Source organism: Eleutherodactylus coqui, chromosome 1 (assembly GCF_035609145.1).
Source record: "Eleutherodactylus coqui strain aEleCoq1 chromosome 1, aEleCoq1.hap1, whole genome shotgun sequence".
NCBI lineage: Eukaryota > Metazoa > Chordata > Amphibia > Anura > Eleutherodactylidae > Eleutherodactylus > Eleutherodactylus coqui.
In genome coordinates, this window is record NC_089837.1 from 4,890,603 (window position 1) to 4,915,920 (window position 25,318).

General features: G+C 52.5%; 1 protein-coding gene across 2 annotated transcripts in view; it reads right to left on the bottom strand.

Moving 5' to 3' along the window:
• Positions 1–25,318, bottom strand: part of IFT172 (intraflagellar transport 172) — a 113,063-nt gene that overhangs the window by 69,440 nt on the left and 18,305 nt on the right. For both annotated transcript variants that reach the window (XM_066594342.1, XM_066594341.1), the window contains exons 2-14: positions 18,904–19,047; positions 15,314–15,426; positions 15,194–15,233; positions 14,823–14,888; positions 14,637–14,716; positions 13,226–13,313; positions 10,458–10,672; positions 10,259–10,382; positions 9,475–9,570; positions 9,170–9,331; positions 8,998–9,051; positions 2,671–2,774; positions 2,510–2,595 (exon numbers count right to left, since the gene is read on the bottom strand). In XM_066594342.1, the coding sequence (XP_066450439.1) occupies positions 2,510–2,595; positions 2,671–2,774; positions 8,998–9,051; positions 9,170–9,331; positions 9,475–9,570; positions 10,259–10,382; positions 10,458–10,672; positions 13,226–13,313; positions 14,637–14,716; positions 14,823–14,888; positions 15,194–15,233; positions 15,314–15,426; positions 18,904–19,047 (1,372 nt within the window). The remainder of the gene's footprint in view (positions 1–2,509; positions 2,596–2,670; positions 2,775–8,997; positions 9,052–9,169; positions 9,332–9,474; positions 9,571–10,258; positions 10,383–10,457; positions 10,673–13,225; positions 13,314–14,636; positions 14,717–14,822; positions 14,889–15,193; positions 15,234–15,313; positions 15,427–18,903; positions 19,048–25,318) is intronic.

A 25,318-nucleotide genomic window follows, 5' to 3' on the forward strand; every position in this document is an offset into this window, starting at 1 on the left:
GTCAGTGTATGCGGACAGGAGCGGTAGGTACCTATAGCTGAGGTCAGTGTATGAGGACAGGAGCGGTAGATACCTATAGCTGAGGTCAGTGTATGAGGACAGGAGCGGTAGGTACCTATAGCTGAGGTCAGTGTATGAGGACAGGAGCGGTAGATTCCTATAGCTGAGGTCAGTGTATGAGGACAGGAGCGGTAGGTACTTATGACTGAGGTCAGTGTATGAGGACAGGAGTGGTAAGTACCTATGACTGAGGTCAGTGTATGAGGACAGGAGCGGTAGGTACCTATGGGTGAGGTCAGTGTATGAGGACAGGAGCGGTAGGTACCTATGGCTGAGGTCAGTGTATGAGGACAGGAGTGGTAGGTACCTATGGCTGAGGTCAGTGTATGAGGACAGGAGCGGTAGGTACCTATAGCTGAGGTCAGTATATGAGGACAGGAGCGGTATATACCTATAGCTGAGGTCAGTGTATGAGGACAGGAGCGGTAGATATCTATAGCTGAGGTCAGTGTATGAGGACAGGAGCGGTAGGTGCCTATGGCTGAGGTCAGTGTATGAGGACAGGAGCGGTAGGTGCTTATGGCTGAGGTCAGTGTATGAGGACAGGAGCGGTAGGTACCTATGGCTGAGGTCAGTGTATGAGGACAGGAGCGGTAGACACCTATAGCCGAAGTCAGTGTATGAGGACAGGAGCGGTAGACACCTATAGCCGAAGTCAGTGTATGAGGACAGGAGCGGTAGAAACCTTTAGCCGAGGTCAGTGTATGAGGACAGGAGCGGTAGACACCTATAGCCGAAGTCAGTGTATGAGGAAAGGAGCGGTAGATACCTATAGCTGAGGTCAGTGTATGAGGACAGGAGCGGTAGATTCCTATAGCTGAGGTCAGTGTATGAGGACAGGAGCGGTAGGTACTTATGACTGAGGTCAGTGTATGAGGACAGGAGTGGTAGGTACCTATGACTGAGGTCAGTGTATGAGGACAGGAGCGGTAGGTACCTATGGGTGAGGTCAGTGTATGAGGACAGGAGCGGTAGGTACCTATGGCTGAGGTCAGTGTATGAGGACAGGAGTGGTAGGTACCTATGGCTGAGGTCAGTGTATGAGAACAGGAGTGGTAGGTACCTATAGCTGAGGTCAGTATATGAGGACAGGAGCGGTAGATACCTTAAGCTGAGGTCAGTGTATGAGGACAGGAGCAGTAGATACCTATAGCTGAGGTCAGTGTATGAGGACAGGAGCGGTAGGTGCCTATGGCTGAGGTCAGTGTATGAGGACAGGAGCGGTAGGTGCCTATGGCTGAGGTCAGTGTATGAGGACAGGAGCGGTAGACACCTATAGCCGAAGTCAGTGTATGAGGACAGGAGCGGTAGACACCTATAGCCGAAGTCAGTGTATGAGGACAGGAGCGGTAGACACCTATAGCCGAAGTCAGTGTATGAGGACAGGAGCGGTAGATACCTATAGCTGAGGTCAGTGTATGCGGACAGGAGCGGTAGGTACCTATAACTAAGGTCAGTGTATGAGGACAGGAGCGGTAGATTCCTATAGCTGAGGTCAGTGTATGAGGACAGGAGCGGTAGGTGCCTATGGCTGAGGTCAGTGTATGAGGACAGGAGTGGTAGGTACCTATGGCTGAGGTCAGTGTATGAGGACAGGAGCGGTAGATACCTATAGCTGAGGTCAGTGTATGAGGACAGGAGCGGTAGGTACCTATGGCTGAGGTCAGTGTATGAGGACAGGAGCGGTAGGTACCTATGGCTGAGGTTAGTATATGAGGACAGGAGCGGTAGATACCTATAGCTGAGTTCAGTGTATGACGACAGGAGTGGTAGATACCTATAGCTGAGGTCAGTGTATGCGGACAGCAGCGGTAGGTACCTATGGCTGAGGTCAGTGTATGAGGACAGGAGCGGTAGACACCTATAGCTGAGGTCAGTGTATGAAGACAGGAGTGGTAGGTACCTATGGCTGAGGTCAGTGTATGAGGACAGGAGCGGTAGGTACCTATGGCTGAGGTCAGTGTATGAGGACAGGAGCGGTAGACACCTAAAGCCGAGGTCAGTGTATGAGGACAGGAGCGGTAGATACCTATAGCTGAGGTCAGTGTATGAGGACAGGAGCGGTAGGTACCTATGGCTGAGGTCAGTGTATGAGGACAGGAGCGGTAGGTACCTATGGCTGAGGTCAGTATATGAGGACAGGAGCGGTTGGTACCTATGGCTGAGGTCAGTGTATGAGGACAGGAGCGGTAGATACCTAAAGCCGAGGTCAGTGTATGAGGACAGGAGCGGTAGATACCTATAGCTGAGGTCAGTGTATGAGGACAGGAGCGGTAGGTGCCTATGGCTGAGGTCAGTGTATGAGGACAGGAGCGGTAGGTACCTATGGCTGAGGTCAGTGTATGAGGACAGGAGCGGTAGATACCTATAGCTGAGGTCAGTGTATGAGGACAGGAGCGGTAGGTGCCTATGGCTGAGGTCAGTGTATGAGGACAGGAGCGGTAGGTACCTATAGCTATGGTCTTCATGTCTATAAGGTAGGCCAACTTCTTGTTGTCCTCTGTGCCTCGTTGCCTCCGCTCGTTCAGCCGCACGCTGTAAGATAAGGTACAGCGGTTAGAGATTTCGGGTTATTCGCCCCCTTACATTAACCCCTGCTATGCTGCTCACCTGATGAGATGGGGGTTCATGAACTCTGTGCGGACGCTCCCCAATATCTCATTGTTTCCATACTCCACCAGGGTCAGCTCCCCAGCATTGAAGATCATGCAGATCTGCCATAGACAAAGGGTTAACACTACCATCAATGTTGAGGTGGAGCACAGTGACGGTCCGAGTACAAGTATGATAGCATGAAGCCAAGTGTGACTGGTTGGAGTAGTGCTGCATTAGGGTGGAGAGCAGTGACTGGTTACAGTAGTCTATGGGGGTGTAGGGCAGTGACTGGTCGGAGTTGTAGTACATGACATGGAATACAGTAAATGGTTTGAATAGTAGTAGTATGTCGGGGTCGAGCAGCAGAGTCTGGGTGGAGTAGTAGTATGTTGGGGTGGAGCAGCAGAGTGTGGTTGGAGTAGTAGAATGTTGGGGTGGAGCACAGTGACTGGTTGGAGTAGTAGTATGTTGGGGTGGAGCAGTGACTGGTTGGAGTAGTAGTATGTTGGGGTGGAGCAGCAGATTGTGGTTGGAGTAGTAGTATGTTGGGGTGGAGCAGCAGAGTCTGGTTGGTGTAGTAGTATGTTGGAGTGGAGCAGCAGATTGTGGTTGGAGTAGTAGTATGTTGGGGTGGAGCACAGTGACTGGTTGGAGTAGTAGTACACTACGGTGGAGCAGCAGAGTCTTGTTGGTGTAGTAGTATGTTGGAGTGGAGCAGCAGAGTGTGGTTGGAGTAGTATGTTGGGGTGGAGCACAGTGACTGGTTGGAGTAGTAGTATGTTGGGGTGGAGCACAGTAACAGGTTGGAGGAGTAGTATGTTGGGGTGGAGCAGCAGAGTCTGGTTGGTGTAGTAGTATGTTGGAGTGGAGCACAGTGACTGGTTGGAGTAGTAGTATGTTGGGGTGGAGCAGCAGAGTCTGGGTGGAGTAGTAGTATGTTGGGGTGGAGCAGCAGAGTGTGGTTGGAGTAGTAGTATGTTGGAGTGGAGCACAGTGACTGGTTGGAGTAGTAGTACACTGCGGTGGAGCAGCAGAGTCTTGTTGGTGTAGTAGTATGTTGGAGTGGAGCAGCAGAGTGTGATTGGAGTAGTATGTTGGGGTGGAGCACAGTGACTGGTTGGAGTAGTAGTATGTTGGGGTGGAGCACAGTAACAGGTTGGAGTAGTAGTATGTTGGGGTGGAGCAGCAGATTCTGGTTGGAGTAGTAGTATGTTGTGGGGGAGCAGCAGACTCTGGTTGGAGTAGTAGTATGTTGCGGTGGAGCACAGTGACTGGTTGGAGTAGTAGTATGTTGGGGTGGAGCAGCAGAGTCTGGTTGGAGTAGTAGTATGTTGCGATGGAGCACAGTGATTGGTTGGAGTAGTAGTATGTTGGGGTGGAGCACAGTGACTGGTTGGAGTAGTAGTATGTTGGGGTGGAGCACAGTGACTGGTTGGAGTATTAGTACAATGCGGTGGAGCACAGTGACTGGTTAGTGTAGTAGTATGTTGGGGTGGAGCATAGTGACTGGTCGGAGTAGTAGTATGTTGCGGTGGAGCACAGTGATTGGTTGGAGTAGTAGTATGTTGGGGTGGAGCACAGTGACTGGTTGGAGTAGTAGTATGTTGGGGTGGAGCACAGTGACTGGTTGGTGTAGTAGTATGTTGGGGTGGAGCACAGTAACAGGTTGGAGTAGTAGTATGTTGGGGTGGAGCAGCAGATTCTGGTTGGAGTAGTAGTATGTTGTGGGGGAGCAGCAGATTCTGGTTGGAGTAGTAGTATGTTGCGGTGGAGCACAGTGACTGGTTGGAGTAGTAGTATGTTGGAGTGGAGCACAGTGACTGGTTGGAGTAGTAGTATGTTGGGGTGGAGCACAGTGACTGGTTGGTGTAGTAGTATGTTGGGGTGGAGCACAGTAACAGGTTGGAGTAGTAGTATGTTGGGGTGGAGCAGCAGATTCTGGTTGGAGTAGTAGTATGTTGCGGTGGAGCAGCAGAGTCCGGTTAGTGTAGTAGTATGTTGGGATGGAACACAGTGACTGGTTGGAGTAGTAGTATGTTGGGGTGGAGCAGCAGAGTCTGGTTGGAGTAGTAGTATGTTGCGATGGAGCACAGTGATTGGTTGGAGTAGTAGTATGTTGGGGTGGAGCACAGTGACTGGTTGGAGTAGTAGTATGTTGGGGTGGAGCACAGTGACTGGTTGGAGTATTAGTACAATGCGGTGGAGCACAGTGACTGGTTAGTGTAGTAGTATGTTGGGGTGGAGCATAGTGACTGGTCGGAGTAGTAGTATGTTGCGGTGGAGCACAGTGATTGGTTGGAGTAGTAGTATGTTGGGGTGGAGCACAGTGACTGGTTGGAGTAGTAGTATGTTGGGGTGGAGCACAGTGACTGGTTGGTGTAGTAGTATGTTGGGGTGGAGCACAGTAACAGGTTGGAGTAGTAGTATGTTGGGGTGGAGCAGCAGATTCTGGTTGGAGTAGTAGTATGTTGTGGGGGAGCAGCAGATTCTGGTTGGAGTAGTAGTATGTTGCGGTGGAGCACAGTGACTGGTTGGAGTAGTAGTATGTTGGAGTGGAGCACAGTGACTGGTGGGAGTAGTAGTATGTTGGGGTGGAGCACAGTGACTGGTGGGAGCAGTAGTATGTTGGGGGTGGAGCACAGTGACTGGTTGGAGTAGTAGTATGTTGGGGTGGACCACAGTGACTGGTCGGAGTAGTAGTATGTTGCGGTGGAGCAGCAGAGTCTGGTTGGAGAAGTAGTATGTTGGGGTGGAGCAGCAGATTCTGGTTGGAGTAGTAGTATGTTGGGGTGGAGCAGCAGAGTCTGGTTGGAGTAGTAGTATGTTGCGGTGGAGCAGCAGAGTCTGCTTGGAGTAGTAGTATGTTGGGGTGGAGCAGCAGAGTGTGGTTGGAGTAGTAGTATGTTGCGGTGGAGCAGCAGAGTCTGCTTGGAGTAGTAGTATGTTGGGGTGGATCAGCAGAGTCTGGTTGGTGTAGTAGTATGTTGGGGTGGAGCACAGTGACTGGTCGGAGTAGTAGTATGTTGGAGTGGAGCACAGTGATTGGTTGGAGTAGTAGTATGTTGGGGTGGAGCACAGTGACAGCTTGGAGTAGTAGTATGTTGGGGTAGAGCAGCAGAGTCTGGTTGGAATAGTAGTATGTTGGGGTGGAGCACAGTGACTGGTTGGAGTAGTAGTATGTTGGGGTGGAGCAGCAGAGTCTTGTTGCAGTAGTAGTATGTTGGGGTGGAGCACAGTGACTGGTTGGTGTAGTAGTATGCTGGGGTGGAGCACAGTGACTGGTTGGAGTAGTAGTATGTTGGGGTGGAGCACAGTGACTGGTTGGTGTAGTAGTATGTTGGGGTGGAGCAGCAGAGTCTGGTTGGTGTAGTAGTATGTTCGGGTGGAGCAGCAGAGTCTGGTTGGAGTAGTAGTATGTTGGGGTGGAGCACAGTGACTGGTTGGAGTAGTAGTATGTTGGGGTGGAACACAGTGACTGGTTGGAGTAGTAGTATGTTGGGGTGGAGCACAGTGACTGGTTGGTGTAGTAGTATGTTGAGGTGGAGCAGCAGAGTCTGGTTGGAGTAGTAGTATGTTGGGGTGGAGCACAGTGACTGGTTGGTGTAGTAGTATGTTGGGGTGGAGCACAGTGACTGGTTGGAGTAGTAGTATGTTGCGGTGGAGCAGCAGAGTCCGGTTAGTGTAGTAGTATGTTGGGGTGGAACACAGTGACTGGTTGGAGTAGTAGTATGTTGGGGTGGAGCAGCAGAGTCTGGTTAGAGTAGTAGTATGTTGCGATGGAGCACAGTGATTGGTTGGAGTAGTAGTATGTTGGGGTGGAGCACAGTGACTGGTTGGAGTAGTAGTATGTTGGGGTGGAGCACAGTGACTGGTTGGAGTATTAGTACAATGCGGTGGAGCACAGTGACTGGTTAGTGTAGTAGTATGTTGGGGTGAAGCATAGTGACTGGTCGGAGTAGTAGTATGTTGCGGTGGAGCACAGTGATTGGTTGGAGTAGTAGTATGTTGGGGTGGAGCACAGAGACTGGTTGGAGTAGTAGTATGTTGGGGTGGAGCACAGTGACTGGTTGGTGTAGTAGTATGTTGGGGTAGAGCACAGTGACTGGTTGGAGTAGTAGTACACTGCGGTGGAGCACAGTGACTGGTTAGTGTAGTAGTATGTTGGGGTGGAGCACAGTGACTGGTGGGAGTAGTAGTATGTTGGGGTGGAGCACAGTGACTGGTTGGTGTAGTAGTATGTTGGGGTGGGGCACAGTGACTGGTTGGAATAGTAGTATGTTGGTGTGGAGCAGTGACTGATTGGTGTAGTAGTATGTTGGGGTGGAGCAGCAGAGTCTGGGTGGAGTAGTAGTATGTTGGGGTGGAGCACAGTGACTGGTTGGAGTAGTAGTATGTTGGGGTGGAGCAGTAGAGTCTGGGTGGAGTAGTAGTATGTTGGGGTGGAGCAGCAGAGTCTGGTTTGAGTAGTAGTATGTTGGGATGGAGCACAGTGACTGGTTGGAGTAGTAGTATGTTGGGGTGGAGCAGCAGAGTCTGGGTGGAGTAGTAGTATGTTGGGGTGGAGCACAGTGACTGGTTGGAGTAGTAGTATGTTGCGGTGGAGCAGCAGAGTCCGGTTAGTGTAGTAGTATGTTGGGGTGGAACACAGTGACTGGTTGGAGTAGTAGTATGTTGGGGTGGAGCATAGTGACTGGTCGGAGTAGTAGTATGTTGGGGTGGAGCACAGTGATTGGTTGGAGTAGTAGTATGTTGGGGTGGAGCACAGTGACTGGTTGGAGTAGTAGTATGTTGGGGTGGAGCACAGTGACTGGTTGGAGTATTAGTACAATGCGGTGGAGCACAGTGACTGGTTAGTGTAGTAGTATGTTGGGGTGGAGCATAGTGACTGGTCGGAGTAGTAGTATGTTGCGGTGGAGCACAGTGATTGGTTGGAATAGTAGTATGTTGGGGTGGAGCACAGTGACTGGTTGGAGTAGTAGTATGTTGGGGTGGAGCACAGTGACTGGTTGGTGTAGTAGTATGTTGGGGTAGAGCACAGTGACTGGTTGGAGTAGTAGTACACTGCGGTGGAGCACAGTGACTGGTTAGTGTAGTAGTATGTTGGGGTGGAGCACAGTGACTGGTGGGAGTAGTAGTATGTTGGGGTGGAGCACAGTGACTGGTTGGTGTAGTAGTATGTTGGGGTGGGGCACAGTGACTGGTTGGTGTAGTAGTATGTTGGGGTGGGGCACAGTGACTGTTTGGTGCAGTAGTATGTTGGGGTGGAGCACAGTGACTGGTTGGAATAGTAGTATGTTGGTGTGGAGCAGTGACTGATTGGTGTAGTAGTATGTTGGGGTGGAGCAGCAGAGTCTGGGTGGAGTAGTAGTATGTTGGGGTGGAGCACAGTGACTGGTTGGAGTAGTAGTATGTTGGGGTGGAGCAGCAGAGTGTGGTTGGAGTAGTAGTATGTTGGGATGGAGCACAGTGACTGGTTGGAGTAGTATGTTGGGGTGGAGCAGCAGAGTCTGGGTGGAGTAGTAGTATGTTGGGGTGAAGCACAGTGACTGGTTGGAGTAGTAGTATGTTGCGGTGGAGCAGCAGGGTCTGGTTTGAGTAGTAGTATGTTGGGATGGAGCACAGTGACTGGTTGGAGTAGTAGTATGTTGGGGTGGAGCAGCAGAGTCTGGTTGGTGTAGTAGTATGTTGGGGTGGAGCACAGTGACTGGTTGGAGTAGTAGTATGTTGGGGTAGAGCACAGTGACTGGTTGTAGTAGTAGTATGTTGGGGTGGAGCAGCAGAGTCTGGTTGGTGTAGTAGTATGTTGGGGTGGAGCAGCAGATTCTGGTTGGAGTAGTAGTATGTTGGGGTGGAGCACAGTGACTGGTTGGAGTGGTAGTATGTTGGGGTGGAGCAGCAGAGTCTGGTTGCAGTAGTAGTATGTTGGGGTGGAGCAGCAGAGTCTGGTTGCAGTAGTAGTATGTTGGGGTGGAGCAGCAGAGTCTGGTTGGAGTAGTAGTATGTTGGGGTGGAGCACAGTGACTGGTTGGAGTAGTAGTATGTTGGGGTGGAGCACAGTGACTGGTTGGAGTAGTAGTATGTTGGGGTGGAGCACAGTGACTGGTTGGAGTTGTAGTATGTTGGGGTGGAGCACAGTGACTGGTTGGAGTAGTAGTATGTTGGGGTGGAGCAGCGGTCTGGTTGGTGTAGCAGTATGTTGGGGTGGAGCACAGTGACTGGTTGGAGTAGTAGTATGTTGGGGTGGAGCAGCAGAGTCTGGGTGGAGTAGTAGTATGTTGCGGTGGAGCACAGTGACTGGTTGCGGTGGAGCACAGAATGCGAGTATGGAATAGTAGTCCTTACATTCTCATTTTCAAAGAAGAATTTCTCGTTGCCTCCGGATCCCGGCCAGGCCACCTGAGGAGAACAGAGAGATATGACCAGGAGGTATCAGACTAGCTCATACCTCCCTAGCCCCCCACTGATCGGATGTCCATGTAGGAGGCATGAAGAACCTAGCAGCATGAAGTCTTACCTCACTCAGCCGGTTGGTAGCCAGGTCTCCAAGAAGCAAGGTGTCAGACGTGTGAGCAACAAGAAAGCGATCTTTTCCCATTATCTTCACTTCATCCACCTCGTATCCATAATGGGACTTGAGCACCACACGAGTCCCCGAGGAGAGGTTCTTCACTATCACCTGGACACAAAGACACAGACCTGAACCTCGTACCTCTACAAAACCTAGACCGGGAGCATGAGCACAACTGGACAGGGTGAGCGGGCATCGCCATATCCCTCCAGTCAGGGCGTGTGTGGCGGTCTTCAACTCGGGTATCTCACCTGACTTGGTCCAACGTAGGTCATCTCAAACTTGTTCTTGTAGACGGAACGGCGCAGGCAACAGTCAAACTGTTCCACTCCTCCACACAGAGTGCCCTGTACAAAACAACTTCTATATTAGTCACTAGCCACAGCCCCGCTCGCACACAGCTGCAGCCCCTCCCTTTCACATAGCCCCTCGCCCCCAGAAGCCACAGCCCCTCCCACACAGCTGCAGCCCTTTCCTCTCAGAAGCTGCAACCCCTTGTACACAGCTGCAGGCCCTCCTTTTCACATAGCCCCTCGCCCCCAGAAGCCGCAGCCCCTCCCACACAGCTTAAGCCCTTCCCACACAGCTACAGCCCTTTCCTCTCAGAAGCTGCAACCCCTTGTACACAGCTGCAGCCCCTCCCTGTCTCTCCGGCTCTCACACAGCTGCAGCCCCTCCCTTTCATCCCCAGCCCCTCATCCCCAGAAGCCGCAGCCCTTCCTGCTGTCACACAGTCGCAGCCCCTGCCTCTCAGAAGCCACAGTCCCTCCTACACAGCCGCAGCCCCTCCCAGACAGCTGCAGCCTCTCCCTCTCAGAAGCTGCAGCCCCTCCTACACAGCCGCAGCCCCTCCCTCTCAGCTGCCCCTCCTACAAAGCCACAGCCCCTCCTACTCTCACACAGCCGCAGACCCTCCCTCTCACACACAGCCCCTTGCACTCAGAAGCCTTAGCCCCTCCCTCCTACACAGCCACAGCCCCTCCCTCTCACACAGCCACAGCCCCTCCCTCTCACACAGAAGTAAGGTCTAGTCACCGCGCAGAGTCTGGAGCCGTCCCTCTTCCAGGCCAGAGCCGTGATGCTATACAGGTTAGGAATGTCCTTGGGCCGGGATTCTTCCCACAATCCCCTGCGAATACTCCAGTTCAGCACTCGTAGTCTGCAGAAATAGGTGAATGACTACGAGAAGGAAATCGGTGGGCAATGTACACAAAAACACCAAAGTGGAACCTACCTGTCATGGCTGCCGACCACTACAGACTGCCCGCTGGGGCTTGTGGCTGCCACACTCAGCTCCCGTTCACTGGGATCTCGGCTGTAGTCGAATGTCTGAATGACTTGTCCTTCTCGATCATAAGCCACCAGCTTCTTATCACAGCCGCCAGCAACAATGCTGCTGGATGCCCAGGCCAGCGCATACGGGGGGCAGGAATGGGTGGCGAGCTTTCCCTGAAACACGCCAGTATGACATACAGTTTATACATGACTGATGCAGCAGGAGACCCCATAATGTCAGCGAGATGAAAAGGGCCCGTTATAAGGCCAGACAGTGAAGCTACCTTCCAGTAGATGGAGCTGCTGAGGCATTGGGCCATCCTCCATTTATATACAAAGTTCCGTAGGAGGCATTAAGCGCAGCCATTGCGTAAGCCTGCAGCATCTTCTGTGCTGCTCTTCATTATACTCATTTGTCCTCTTTCTCCAGGATTTAGGGATATTACATGGTTATTAATGAGCCTTGAGTGAATCACTAAGGCTTTTGCTCCACAAGATAGCTATTTGGCCTTTAGACAGGCCGGCAGGTCAAGCTGACATGTTCCTAGCTGGTCACATATGTTCCCAAACGCTCTGTGTAAACAATTTATTGTTCACATTATTGTACTTTTGTATTCTGAGCAGTTAATCACCATTAATAACCAGTTAATCATGTGACTCTTCTGGGCTTGCGTGGTTTTTTGCCTTTAATTTTAGATTCTTTATCTTGTATATTTATGTTTTGTTTGTGTTCTTTGACCAATGGTAATAAGTGAATTATAATAGATTTGAATTACTGTAATTGAACATGTGACCCTATAAAAACTGTCACCTGTCACTCAATAAATGGATTACCTTGGATGACATCCCATGCTGCAGACGCTCCCACACAATGTTAGTCTCCTGAGCTCAGCTTACCTCTAAAATTGAATTGGACCCCAATTGCATATCATACAGCAAATATTAGTTTGCACTAAGAATTACATGTTCTCAAAGTCTTCTTAAAGGGGTTGTCTGAGTTAAGGAAACTGTCACTGGGTCCTCTATGATATAAGCAGTTACTCAGCTCTCACCCATTTATCCTCCGCCGCCAGCTTCGGTCTCCCTGTGACGTCACTGAGCCCATCTACAAACAAGCTGCAGCCACCAATGACAGCGCTCATGGCTGAATGCTGTCAGTGGCTGCTACAGCAGGTTTATGGGATGTCACCAGAGCCCAGAGCCGGCAGCAAAGGATGAATGGGGTAGCAGGGAGAGGCGAGTACCTGCTCATTTGTTACTTTATACCATGGGGGCCCCAGTGACAGGGTATTCCCTTAACTTGGACAACCCCTTTAAGCCTACTTGGCGCTCTCCATAAGGAGAAAGAGGACCCTTCTGACCCCATCGACTCTTCAATTATTGATAGCATGCAAAGAGTAAGATGTCTTGTCGTCAATTCACTTAAGTAAATCTACATGCAACTCGTTGATTTCATTGCTGAAACAGTCAATGAAAGTTTTGTATTTTTTCACACAAAGGGCTTTATTACTAGTTATTATATAATACATTATAATGTACACTGATGTGCCAAAAGTCATGGGACGGGAGCTAATATCATGCAGGACCCCTCTAGCCCGGCAACGTGCACCAATTTAACGTGGCGTGGTTTTCTACAAGAGGATGAAAGACGTCTGGAGGGATATTGAGCCATCTGGTTGCCCCCACAGCTGAGGGTATTTGTAGGATCTCCGGTGTGAATGGTGCTCTCCTCCTCATCCCATAAATGCTGGATTAGGCTCATGTCAGGTGAATGTGGCGGCTGCACCATTCATAGAACTCTTCAGAATGGTCCTAGCACCAGTTCTGGACATCTTGGACCTGATGGCACGATGCATTATCCTGGTGGAATATCCCATCACTGTGGGGGTACATGAAGTCCATGAAGGGCTGCAATTGGTCACCAACAGAAACGTAGCAGGAATCGGTCAATGATGGGTTTAGGAGCATTGGTGGACCAAACCCATTCCGGGAGAACACACCACATCAGTATGGAGCCACCACCAGTCTTGTTGACAATCTGGGTCTGTAGGCTCATGGGGATGTGCGCCACACGAACACTCCCATCAGTCCGAAACAATTGGTTCTGTGACTCATCGGATGGGTCATGTTCAGTCCTCTAGTGTCCAGGTGAGGCGCTGTGTCCAGGGTCATGCTGATAACAGAGGCGCTCTGGTGGGTCCCATTGTTCCCATATCCCATGAAAGGTAAAGAACGCTGCGCTGACCTGCGGGACATCCCTGTGCGGCCCCCTGCCCTCAATGTGGATGGGATTCCTGCCGGACTCACTAGTCTGTTCACATGGACAGTTCTGGCCAGACGCCAACGGTCGTGATCATTAATCCCACATGGACGGCCGCTGCACTGTCCACTTTTATGAGATATTCCCGGCTCACATGCAAGACTGTGGATCGAGAAATGATAATTGTCTGTACAACTTTGGAAATAGATTGCCTCGTTCCGATAACTCACGTCTCCTCACCTTAAAGTACGCTGGCCAATGGTAAACCTCACAACTTATTCAGGTGTGGGGGTTCCCAAATGTCACCTGAAATACTGACACTTCATAATCAATTTACATACCACTATCCCAAGACTTTTGGCACATCAGTGTATAGGAGTCACAGCTTGGGGCATCAATACAGGCTTTAGGAGAAGCTCCGTTATGGATCCCCTTTTATAAGGAGAGTGCAGACACCACAGCCGTACCTGAGACTCTCCAGAACCTTCATCATCAAAGAAATAGCGGACAATGGTTCCATCTGCGTGGCCGGACAAGATACCTTTCCCTGAAACACTGAAACGACACAATGCATTACAGGTCACTGCGGGAAGAACACTGAAGAACTATGCCAGCGATATACAGTGTGAAGGGTGGGGAGGACAACATGATACACTATGCTGTATCGGGATACACATAGAAGGGGATGAAATTAGATCCTATTTTTCATCCGGTGTTGGCCCCTTTGGCCTCCATTGCTGCAGTCCCCTCCGCGGCCGCTTCCCATCAGATCCCCATAGATGAGTGGAGGGACTTGCCCCCATTTCTGGAGGAGCTTCAGATAGTGATGGGGGATGATGGGTGTGTTGGGCGCACGGATTCGGAGTTCTAGTTCGTCCCACTCTATAGGATTGAGATCCGGACTTTGGGCAACCAATGAAGTCTACAGACGCTCTGCTCCCCCACACTGCGTGCCGTATGACATGTCACTCGGTCATGTTGGTGGAGACACAGAGCTGTGGCCAGAGTATTACCACAGGGGAGGTGATGCCACATTGTCCGGGATGTCTCTGTACCCATTGGTGGAGTGTGGACTTTACTATAACCAATGGCCCTTGTCCTTCCCAGGAGAACCCCCCCCCCCCCCCCCACCATAACAGAATCTCCTCCAAACTTCACTGTTGGGACGATGCAGTCATTTAGAAAACGCTTTCCAGGCAACCGCCAGGCCCAAGTGCCGCCATCTGATGGGAAGATGGTGGACTGTGATTCATTTGTAAAAGTAATGGATTCAACAGATTCTTATCCGCTCTTGCTGATAACTTTATCTTCCAGAAGGTAGAAGAGAAAACAAGGGGATCTGCTATCTTGGACCTAATTATCACCAACAGGGAGGGAATGGTTGAGGGGGTAAGGGTGGCAAGGGTCAGAAAAGCTAAAGCTGATAATGAATTGGGCCTGTAAGAGAGGCCAAAAGCAATAAAAAAGGAGTTGGGGGATATGTCAAAAGGCTCTGTCCTGGGCCCAGTGTTGGCCAACATTGTTATAAATGATCTGGAGGAGGGAATTGTGGGAAACTCATCAAATTTGTTGATGACACAAAGCTAGGAGGGATAACTAACACCAGGGAAGAGAGAGAGGGTTCAGAAAGATCTAGAAAAGCTTGCACAGTGGGCAGCGACTAACAGAATGGTATTTAACAAGGAGAAATGCAAAGTCCTACATCCGGGCAAGAAGAATGAAGAAAGCACATACATCATCTTTAGTGCTCTCAACCATGGACAGGACGGACTTTATCAGGCATAAAAAGTACGGCAGGTCCCAGAATCAGTTAACATTCCCCATTCTCTTCCATCTTCCAGTCCGCAAAAGATCGTCCGTCTCGTGTGTGATACTCACTTGGAAGTCAGAGAGACGACGTACGATTCAGTCCCGTATATAGTGGAAGACTTGTTTGTTTTGGTGTTTGCCAGACGGACCTGGAGGAAAGAGGCAAGCTGTGAGTGAAGTGTTAGCTCTGAGGAAAAGACTACAACACTCAACCACGGCTACAGGGGAGCCACAAGATACAAAGGATGACCTTACCTTTCCTTCAGCCAGGCCGAAGACGATGGTGTTCTCCAGAGGCCACAGAAGGCACGTGACCGCGCTCTAGAACATAAGACATTTAGGGATTATACGCCACTCATTAGCGAGACGTGGCGGATAGTCCCTGAGGTCCTCAGAGTACAGAGACAGGGGGCGCTCAGGACGGTACTTGGGGTACATCAGGAAGGACAAAGCTTAGTGACAGAGAACATGCAGGATGAAGGGCGCCCTTACTTTACCAGCACTCAGTCACATTAAGCAGTACTGACTGTTACACAGAGAACAGATGAAGCCTCCGAGAGCGGACAGCCCATAATAAACCACGCCATAACCACATCACCACCACAGCCAGGAGGCGAGGAACGTACCGTCTGGAGGAACTTATTACAGATCACCTTCTTATCTCCCCTGCAACAAGGAAATGAGACAAGCGTTAGCAGAGATACGGCCAGCAGGGGACATGACAGGAGCCCACAGCCCGCACTCACCAATCCTCCCCGATCTTGTAAACGTAGATAATGTTGTCTGTCTGTCCAACGGCAATCTTAGTGGAGTCTGGTGAGAAGGCCATACCTTTCACCATATAACTCTTCTTCCCATACTGCAAAGAGGAGAGAAGAACCTGAGAAGACTCCATTACCGACATCACACCTCTATCCAACCCCACCACCCCGATTACTGACCCCATCGTATCGGCCATACCAACATCACACCTCTATCCAACCCCACCACCCCGATTACTGACCCCATCGCAACGGCCATACTGACATCACACCTCTATCCAACCCCACCACCCCGATTACTGACCCCATCGCATCGGCCATACTGACATCACACCTCTATCCAACCCCACCACTCCGGTTACTGACCCCATTGTATCGGCCATACCAACATCACACCTCTATCCAACCCCACCACCCCGATTACTGACCCCATCGCAACGGCCATACTGACATCACACCTCTATCAAACCCCACCACCCCGATTACTGACCCCATCGCATCGGCCATACCGACGTCCTACCTCTATTCAACCCCACCACCCTGATTACTGACCCCATCGCATCGGCCATACCAACATCACACCTCTATCCAACCCCACCACCCCGATTACTGACCCCATCGTATCGGCCATACCAACATCACACCTCTATCCAACCCCACCACCCCGATTACTGACCCCATCGCATCGGCCATACTGACATCACACCTCTATCCAACCCCACCACTCCGGTTACTGACCCCATTGTATCGGCCATACCAACATCACACCTCTATCCAACCCCACCACCCCGATTACTGACCCCATCGCAACGGCCATACTGACATCACACCTCTATCAAACCCCACCACCCCGATTACTGACCCCATCGCATCGGCCATACCGACGTCCTACCTCTATTCAACCCCACCACCCTGATTACTGACCCCATCGCATCGGCCATACCAACATCACACCTCTATCCAACCCCACCACCCCGATTACTGACCCCATCGTATCGGCCATACCAACATCACACCTCTATCCAACCCCACCACTCCGGTTACTGACCCCATTGTATCGGCCATACCAACATCACACCTCTATCCAACCCCACCACCCCGATTACTGACCCCATCGCAACGGCCATACTGACATCACACCTCTATCAAACCCCACCACCCCGATTACTGACCCCATCGCATCGGCCATACCGACGTCCTACCTCTATTCAACCCCACCACCCTGATTACTGACCCCATCGCATCGGCCATACCGACGTCCTACCTCTATCCAACCCCACCACTCCGATTACTGACCCCATCGCATCGGCCATACTGACATCACACCTCTATCCAACCCCACCACCCTGATTACTGACCCCATCGCATTGGCCATACTGACATCACACCTCTATCAAACCCCACCAACCCAATAATTATCAACTCTGTCACACTGGTCATGCTGATACCATGCTGGCCGCACTGCTGTCACACATCCTCCCATCGGCCACCCTGCTGTCATACCTCTGTAATTTGAAGTAACCCCCTTCCTGATTTCCGACAGCACACATTGTTACATCTGCCATACTACATACCAGCAGCTGCGTGCCATCACACCTCCATCTAAAGTAAACCCCCATTTCAAACCACACACCTCATTACACGAGCCATACTGCCATCACACCAGCTACACTGTTGTCACACCTCCTACCGCCGGCTGACATGCCTTAACACCTCCTCCCACCAATCCCCCTGCCGTCACACTTTCTCCCACGGGCAGACCTGCCGTCACACCTCCTCCCACCGACTGCCATTCCATCACATCTATTTCCATTGGCAGCCCTGCTTTCACACTTCCTCCTGCCAGTCACCCTACCATCACACCTCCTCCCCCCGGCTGCCATGCCTTCACACCTTTTTCCATTGGCAGCCCCGCCATTGCACCTGCTCCCGCCGGCCGCCCCGTCGTCGCACTTGCTCCCGCCGACCACCCCGCCATCCCACTTGCTCCCGCCGGCCGCCCCGCCGTCAAACTCCTCCCACAGGCTGCCATGCCATCACACCTCCTCCCATGGGCTGCTCTGCCTTCACACCTGCTCCCGCCAGCCACGCTGCCTTCACACCTGCTCCCGCCATCCGCCCTGCTGTCACACCTGCTCCCGCCGGCCACGCTGCCTTCACACCTGCTCCCGCCGGCCACGCTGCCGTCACACCTGCTCCCGCCGGCCACGCTGCCTTCACACCTGCTCCCGCCGGCCACGCTGCCTTCACACCTGCTCCCGCCATCCGCCCTGCTGTCCCACCTGCTCCCGCCGGCCACGCTGCCTTCACACCTGCTCCCGCCGGCCACGCTGCCTTCACACCTGCTCCCGCCATCCGCCCTGCTGTCCCACCTGCTCCCGCCGGCCACGCTGCCTTCACACCTGCTCCCGCCGGCCACGCTGCCTTCACACCTGCTCCCGCCATCCGCCCTGCTGTCCCACCTGCTCCCGCCGGCCACGCTGCCTTCACACCTGCTCCCGCCGGCCACGCTGCCTTCACACCTGCTCCCGCCGGCCACGCTGCCTTCACACCTGCTCCCGCCGGCCACGCTGCCTTCACACCTGCTCCCGCCATCCGCCCTGCTGTCACACCTGCTCCCGCCGGCCACGCTGCCTTCACACCTGCTCCCGCCGGCCACGCTGCCGTCACACCTGCTCCCGCCGGCCACGCTGCCTTCACACCTGCTCCCGCCGGCCACGCTGCCTTCACACCTGCTCCCGCCATCCGCCCTGCTGTCCCACCTGCTCCCGCCGGCCACGCTGCCTTCACACCTGCTCCCGCCGGCCACGCTGCCTTCACACCTGCTCCCGCCATCCGCCCTGCTGTCCCACCTGCTCCCGCCGGCCACGCTGCCTTCACACCTGCTCCCGCCGGCCACGCTGCCTTCACACCTGCTCCCGCCATCCGCCCTGCTGTCCCACCTGCTCCCGCCGGCCACGCTGCCTTCACACCTGCTCCCGCCGGCCACGCTGCCTTCACACCTGCTCCCGCCGGCCACGCTGCCTTCACACCTGCTCCCGCCGGCCACGCTGCCTTCACACCTGCTCCCGCCGGCCACGCTGCCTTCACACCTGCTCCCGCCGGCCACGCTGCCTTCACACCTGCTCCCGCCGGCCACGCTGCCTTCACACCTGCTCCCGCCGGCCACGCTGCCTTCAAACCTGCTCCCGCCGGCCACGCGGCCTTCACACCTCCTCCCTCACGCATCCATGCCATCACACCTCCTCCCACAGGCAGCCATGCCATCACACCTCCTCCCACGGGTTGCCATGTCATCACACCTCCTCCCACAGGCAGCCATGCCATCACACCTCCTCCCACAGGGAGCCATGCCATCACACCTCCTCCCACAGGCAGCCATGCCATCACACCTCCTCCCGCAGGCCGCCCTGCCGTCACACCTACTCCCGCGGGGCGCCCTGCTGTCACACCTCCTCCTGCTGGCCGCCCTGCCGTCACACCTCGTCCTGCCGGCCGCCCTGCCGTCTCACCTCCTCCTGCAGGATCTATTGCCCTTTGCAGAACATGTAACCTGCATCCTATATATTTTCTACCTTGGCATCAGCAGGTTTTGTAGAAAACTTGTCTCTTCTCTCGCCATGTTCATCGTACAGCAGAACCACGCGATCCACAGTGCACACTGCAAATTTGGCATTATTGTGAGACCAAGCCATACAGGTGACCTTAGCGGCGCCATCCTGCAGGGGGTGATTGAAGAAGACAAATGTCAGCCTTCATAGTACAGATATTCATTAACATGAGGTAGCGGGGAGGGACCAAGATGATCTGCAAGGAAGTAAATGTGACATCACCCGAAAGCCCTGCTTACCCTGAAGAGGGTGGCCTCATCAGACTACTCACAACCACTTGTCTGTAAGTATGTGTGTGTATGCGTGTGTGTGTGTGATTCTCATGCTCCGCCCCCTGGTGATGTCATTGAAGGCTCTACAACACATCACAGAGTCTGACTGACAGAAGAACAACACAGTTAGAGTACTTGGAAGGGGAGGACAAAAATAACAAAAAGAGAATACAACTAAACCGCTATTATGTCAGACACAACTCAGGGGTCCTGACATAAGACACTGACCTACCACCACCACAGAGATCCAGGGGGCTGAAGGACCTGTGGTGATGTCACTGTGGGAGGAGCCAAGCTGTGCGTGTGATGTGTGGTAATTAAGCTGCTGTGTGTATGATGTGTGGGGAACATAATGCATGTAGCAGAACTGTGTGTGTGATGTATGGGGAACATAATGCATGTAGCAGAGCTGTGTGTGTGATATATGGGGAACATAATGCCTGTAGCAGAGCTGTGTGTGTGATGTGCCCCCAGAAACACTGGGATGATAATGTCCTAATAATTTCTACTCCTCGCCCTATAAAGCAGTGTCATTCTCTTTCCCACCCTGCAGAGTGTTCTACCCTTCCTCACCCTGTACATGTGCCTCATCCTCCTTCTTCACATCACCCTATAAAGGATCCTACTCATCCTCAACCTATAGAGTGTACTACTCCTCCTCTGCACCTCAGAGAACAGCCTTCTCTTCACCCTATAGAATATCCTATACATGCTATAGAATGCCCTATCCATCCTCACCCTGTAGAATGCCCTATCAATCCTCACCCTATATAGTGTTCTGCCCCTCCTAACCCTAGTGTCCTATCCATCCTAACCCTATAGAATATCCTATCCATCCACTCCCTATAGTGTTTCATACCCCCCTCGTCACCCTATAGGACAGTGGTAGTAATAGTGTCCCCCACAGTGACCCCAGTAGTAATAGTGACCCCCCCCCACAGTGCTTTCAGTAGTAACAGTAACCCACACAGTAGCCTCAGTAGTAAAAGTGGCCCCCCACAGTGGCATTAGTAGTAAAAGTGACCCCCCACAGTGACCCCAGAAGTAATAGTGACCCACCACAGCGACCCCAGTAGTAAATGACCCCCCACAGTGACCCTAGTAGTAATAGTGACCCTACACAGTGCCCCTAGTAGTAATAGTGTCCCCTACCGTGACCCCAGTAGTAATAGTAACTCTACACAATGACCCCAGTAGTAATAGTCTCCCCCATAGTGACCTCAGTAGTAATAGTGACCCCCACAGTGACCCCAGTAGTAATAGTGACCCTCCACAATGACCCCAGTAGTAATAGTGTCTCCCATAGTGGCCTTAGTAGTAATAGTGACCCCCCACAGTGACCCCAGTAGTAATAGTGACCCTCCACAGTGACCCCAGTAGTAATAGTATCCCCCACAGTGGCCTCAGTAGTAATAGTGTCCCCCACAGTGGCCTCAGTAGTAATAGTGACCCCCACAGTGTCTGTCAGTAGTAATAGTGTCCCCCACAGTGGCCTCAGTAGTAATAGTGTCCCCCACAGTGGCCTCAGTAGTAATAGTGACACCCCACAGTGGCCTCAGTAGTAATCGCCCTCCACCACGCCAAACAAGTCTATTTCACCTCTCTAGTCTCCTCACTATCCCACAACCCTAAACGGCTCTTTGATACTTTTCAGTCTCTTCTCAGGCCTAAACCGCAGCCCCCGGTGACGGATCTCAGTGCTAAAGAGCTGGCTGCTTACTTCAAAAAGAAAATTGATGACATCCGTCAGGAAATAACCTCCCAATCCCAGACTAGCCCTGACCCTAGTCCTGTCAGCACTGCATCTAGCTCCTGCTCACTGTCTGTACTCAGACCAGCGACAGAGGAAGAAGTCTCCAAATTGCTCTCCTCTGCTTGCCCCACCACATGCGCTAGCGACCCCCTCCCCTCACACCTCCTCCGTTCCCTCTCCCCTCACACCTCCTCCGTTCCTTCTCCCCAGTGGTCATCCCCCATCTCACTACTATATTCAACCTCTCTCTGACCTCTGGCATCTTTCCCTCTTCTTTGAAACACGCCATCATATCCCCACTGCTAAAGAAGCCGACTCTGGACGTGACTGATGCTGCCAACTACCGACCCATCTCAAACCTCCCCTTCATCTCCAAACTACTAGAACGCCTGTTTACTCCCGCCTTGTAAGCCATCTATCAGAGCACTCTCTCCTAGACCCCCTACAGTCTGGCTTCCGACCTCAACACTCGACAGAAACTGCCCTTACAAGGGTATCCAATGACCTACTGACAGCCAAATCGAGGGGCGATTACTCCCTACTGCTCCTCCTTGACCTCTCCGCAGCATTTTACACTGTTGACCACAAACTCCTCTCAGTATGCTACGCTCCATCGGCCTAAAGGACACTGCCCTCTCCTGGTTCTCCTCTTACCTATCTGACCGCTTCTTCAGCGTCTCCTTTGCTGGCTCTACCTCCCCTCCTTTTCCCCTTGCTGTTGGGGTCCCCCAGGGCTTGGTCCTCGTCCCCCTTCTTTTCTCTATCTACACAGCCCCTATTGGACAAACCATCAAGAGTTTTGGCCTCCAATACCACCTGTACGCTGACGACACCCAGTTATACACCTCTGCCCGTGACATCACAGCGGCGGTCCTCCAAAACATCACCGACTGTCTGTCTGCTGTCTCTAACACCATGTCCTCTCTCTACCTAAAACTAAATCTCTCTAAAACTGACCTGCTGGTATTTCCACCCTCCACTAACCGACCTCATCCTGACATCTCCATCTCAGGCTGTGGCACCATAACTCCCAGCATGCCCGCTGCCTTGGGGTCATATTTGACTCCGATCTCTCCTTTACCCCCTACATCCAATCTCTGGCCCGAACATGTCAGCTGCACCTCAAGAACATCACAAGAATCCGCTCTTTTCTCACTGCAGACACGCTAAAAATGCTCCCTGTCGCCCTCATCCACTCCCGGCTCGATTATTACAACCCGCTGCTGATCGGCCTCCCCTGCACCAGACTCTACCCCCTCCAATCCATCCTGAAGGCGGCAGCCAGGCTCATCTTCCTGTCCAGCCGCTACTCGGACGCCTCTGCTCTGTGCCAGTCACTGCCAGGCTGCCCGTAAATACAGAATTCAATTTAAACTTATTACCCTCATCCATAAAGCCTCCACAGTGCAGCGCCCCCTATATTGTATTCCTCATCCACAGCGCAGCGCTCCCCTATATTGTATCCCTCATCCACAGCGCAGCGCCCCCCTATATTGTATCCCTCATCCACAGTGCAGCGCCCCCCTATATTGTATCCCTCATCCACAGCACAGCGCCCCCCTATATTGTATTCCTCATCCACAGCACCGCGCCCCCCTACATTGTATCCCTCATCCACAGCACAGCGCCCCCCTATATTGTATTCCTCATCCACAGCGCAGCGCCCCCCTACATTGTATCCCTCATCCACAGCACAGCGCCCCCCTATATTGTATCCCTCATCCACAGCGCAGCGCCCCCTATATTGTATCCCTCATCCCCAGCGCCACACTATATTGTATCCCTCATCCACAGCACCGCGCCCCCCTACATTGTATCCCTCATCCACAGCGCAGCGCCCCCCTATATTGTATTCCTCATCCACAGTGCAGTGCCACCCTATATTGTATCCCTCATCCACAGCACAGCGCCCCCCTATATTGTATCCCTCATCCACAGCACAGTGCCCCCCTATATTGTATCCCTCATCCACAGTGCAGCACCCCCTATATTGTATTCCTCATCCACAGCGCAGCGCCCCCCCCTATATTGTATCCCTCATCCACAGTGCAGCGCCCCCCTATATTGTATCCCTCATCCACAGTGCAGCGCCCCCCTATATTGTATCCCTCATCCACAGCACAGTGCCCCCCTATATTGTATCCCTCATCCACAGTGCAGCACCCCCTATATTGTATTCCTCATCCACAGCACAGCGCCCCCCTATATTGTATCCCTCATCCACAGCGCAGCGCCCCCCTATATTGTATCCCTCATCCACAGTGCAGCACCCCCTATATTGTATTCCTCATCCATAGCGCAGCGCCCCCCCCTATATTGTATCCCTCATCCACAGTGCAGCGCCCCCTATATTGTATTCCTCATCCACAGTGCAACGCCCCCTATATTCTATCCATCCTCTCAATCTATCACCCAGCCCAGGCCCTCCGCTCTGCTAACGAAACCAGACCGAGCGCCCCTTTAATTTGAACTTCTCATTCCCGCCTCCAAGACTTCCCCAGAGCAGCACCGGTCCTCTGGAACGCACTACAAAAGGCTACCCGAGCAATCCAGGACTCACAGAACTTCAGGTGTGCTCTAAAAATGCACCTCTTCAGGGAGGCATACCGCATTCCCTAAACAAACCCCTCTGTACTCCACCTGATAACATGCTCCCTGACCTACTGACTGCAATCCCTGCTAGCCATCATAAACCGCTCCTGCAGTCATACTGCTTCTGCCGTCACACAGCCAAATATCTGACCATTGTCTGTGTATAGCATCCCTTACTCTCCACCCCGCCATACCGGGCACATCTCCACCCCGCCATACCCTGCACATCTCCAGCCCTTTACCTTCTGTATCACCCCATTACTTGTAGTATGTAAGCTCGTTAGAGCAGGACCCTCACCCCCTATGGTTTCCATCAGCTAATTACTATGTAACCGTGGTTCTGTAATTTTTGTATTTTTTGTCTTTCTGTATTTCCCCTGTCTATGTAAGCGCTGCGGAATATGTTGATGCTATACAAATAAAGTTTATTATTATTAATAGTGACCCCCCACATTGACCCCAGTAGTAATAGTGACCCCCCACATTGACCCCAGTAGAAACAGTGACCCCCCACAGTGCCCTCAGTAGTAATAGTGACCCCCCACAGTGACCCCAGTAGAAACAGTGACCCCCCACAGTGCCCTCAGTAGTAATAGTGACCCCCCACAGTGACCCCAGTAGAAACAGTGACCCCCCACAATGACCCCAGTAGTAATAGTGACCCCGCCCCCCACAGTGACCCCAGTAGAAACAGTGACCCCCCACAGTGGCCCTCAGTAGTAATAGTGACCCCCCACAGTGACCCCAGTAGTAATAGTGACCCCCCCACAGTGACCCCAGTAGAAACAGTGACCCCCCCCACAGTGCCCTCAGTAGTAATAGTGACCCCCCACAGTGACCCCAGTAGAAACAGTGACCCCCCACAGTGACCCCAGTAGTAATAGTGACCCCCTCCCCCCAGTGACCCCAGTAGAAACAGTGACCCCCCCACAGTGGCCCTCAGTAGTAATAGTGATCTCCTCACAGTGGCCCTAGTAGTAATAGTGTTTCCTATATTAGCCCCAGTAGTAATAGTGTCCCCCACAGTGGCCTCAGTATTAATAGTGACCCCCACAGTGGCTCAAAAGTAATAGTGTCCCCTATATCGGCCTCAGTAGTAATAGTGACCCCCACAGTGACCTCAGTAGTAATAGGACCCCCACAGTGACCTCAGCACTCAGTAGTAATAGTGCCCCTCACAGTGGCCTTAGTAGCCATAGTGACCCCAATATTAGCCCCAGTAGTAATAGTGTCCCCCAGAGTGGCCTCAGTAATAATAGTGACTATTACTACTGAGTACAGTGGCCCCAGTACTCAGTAGTAATAGTGTCCCCCACAGTGGCCTTAGTAGTAATAGTGCTCTACATTATCGGCCTCAGTAGTAATAGTGTCCCCCAGAGTGGCCTCAGTAGTAATAGTGACCCGTACAGTGGCCCCAGTACTCAAGAGTAATAGTGACCCCCACAGGGGCCTCAGCAGTAATAGTGACCCCCCCCCCTTGCCCCAGTAGTAATAGTGTCTCCCAGAGTGGCCTCAGTAACAATAGTGACCTGTACAGTGACGCAGTACCCAGTAGTAATAGTGACCCCCACAGTGGCCTCAGTAGTAATAGTGACCCCCCCCCTTGCCTCAGTAGTAATACTGTCCCCCACAGTGGCCTCAGCAGTAATAGTGACCCCCCCCCCTTGCCTCAGTAGTAATAGTGTCTCCCAGAGTGGCCTCAGTAACAATAGTGACCCGTACAGTGACGCCAGTACCCAGTAGTAATAGTGACACCCACAGT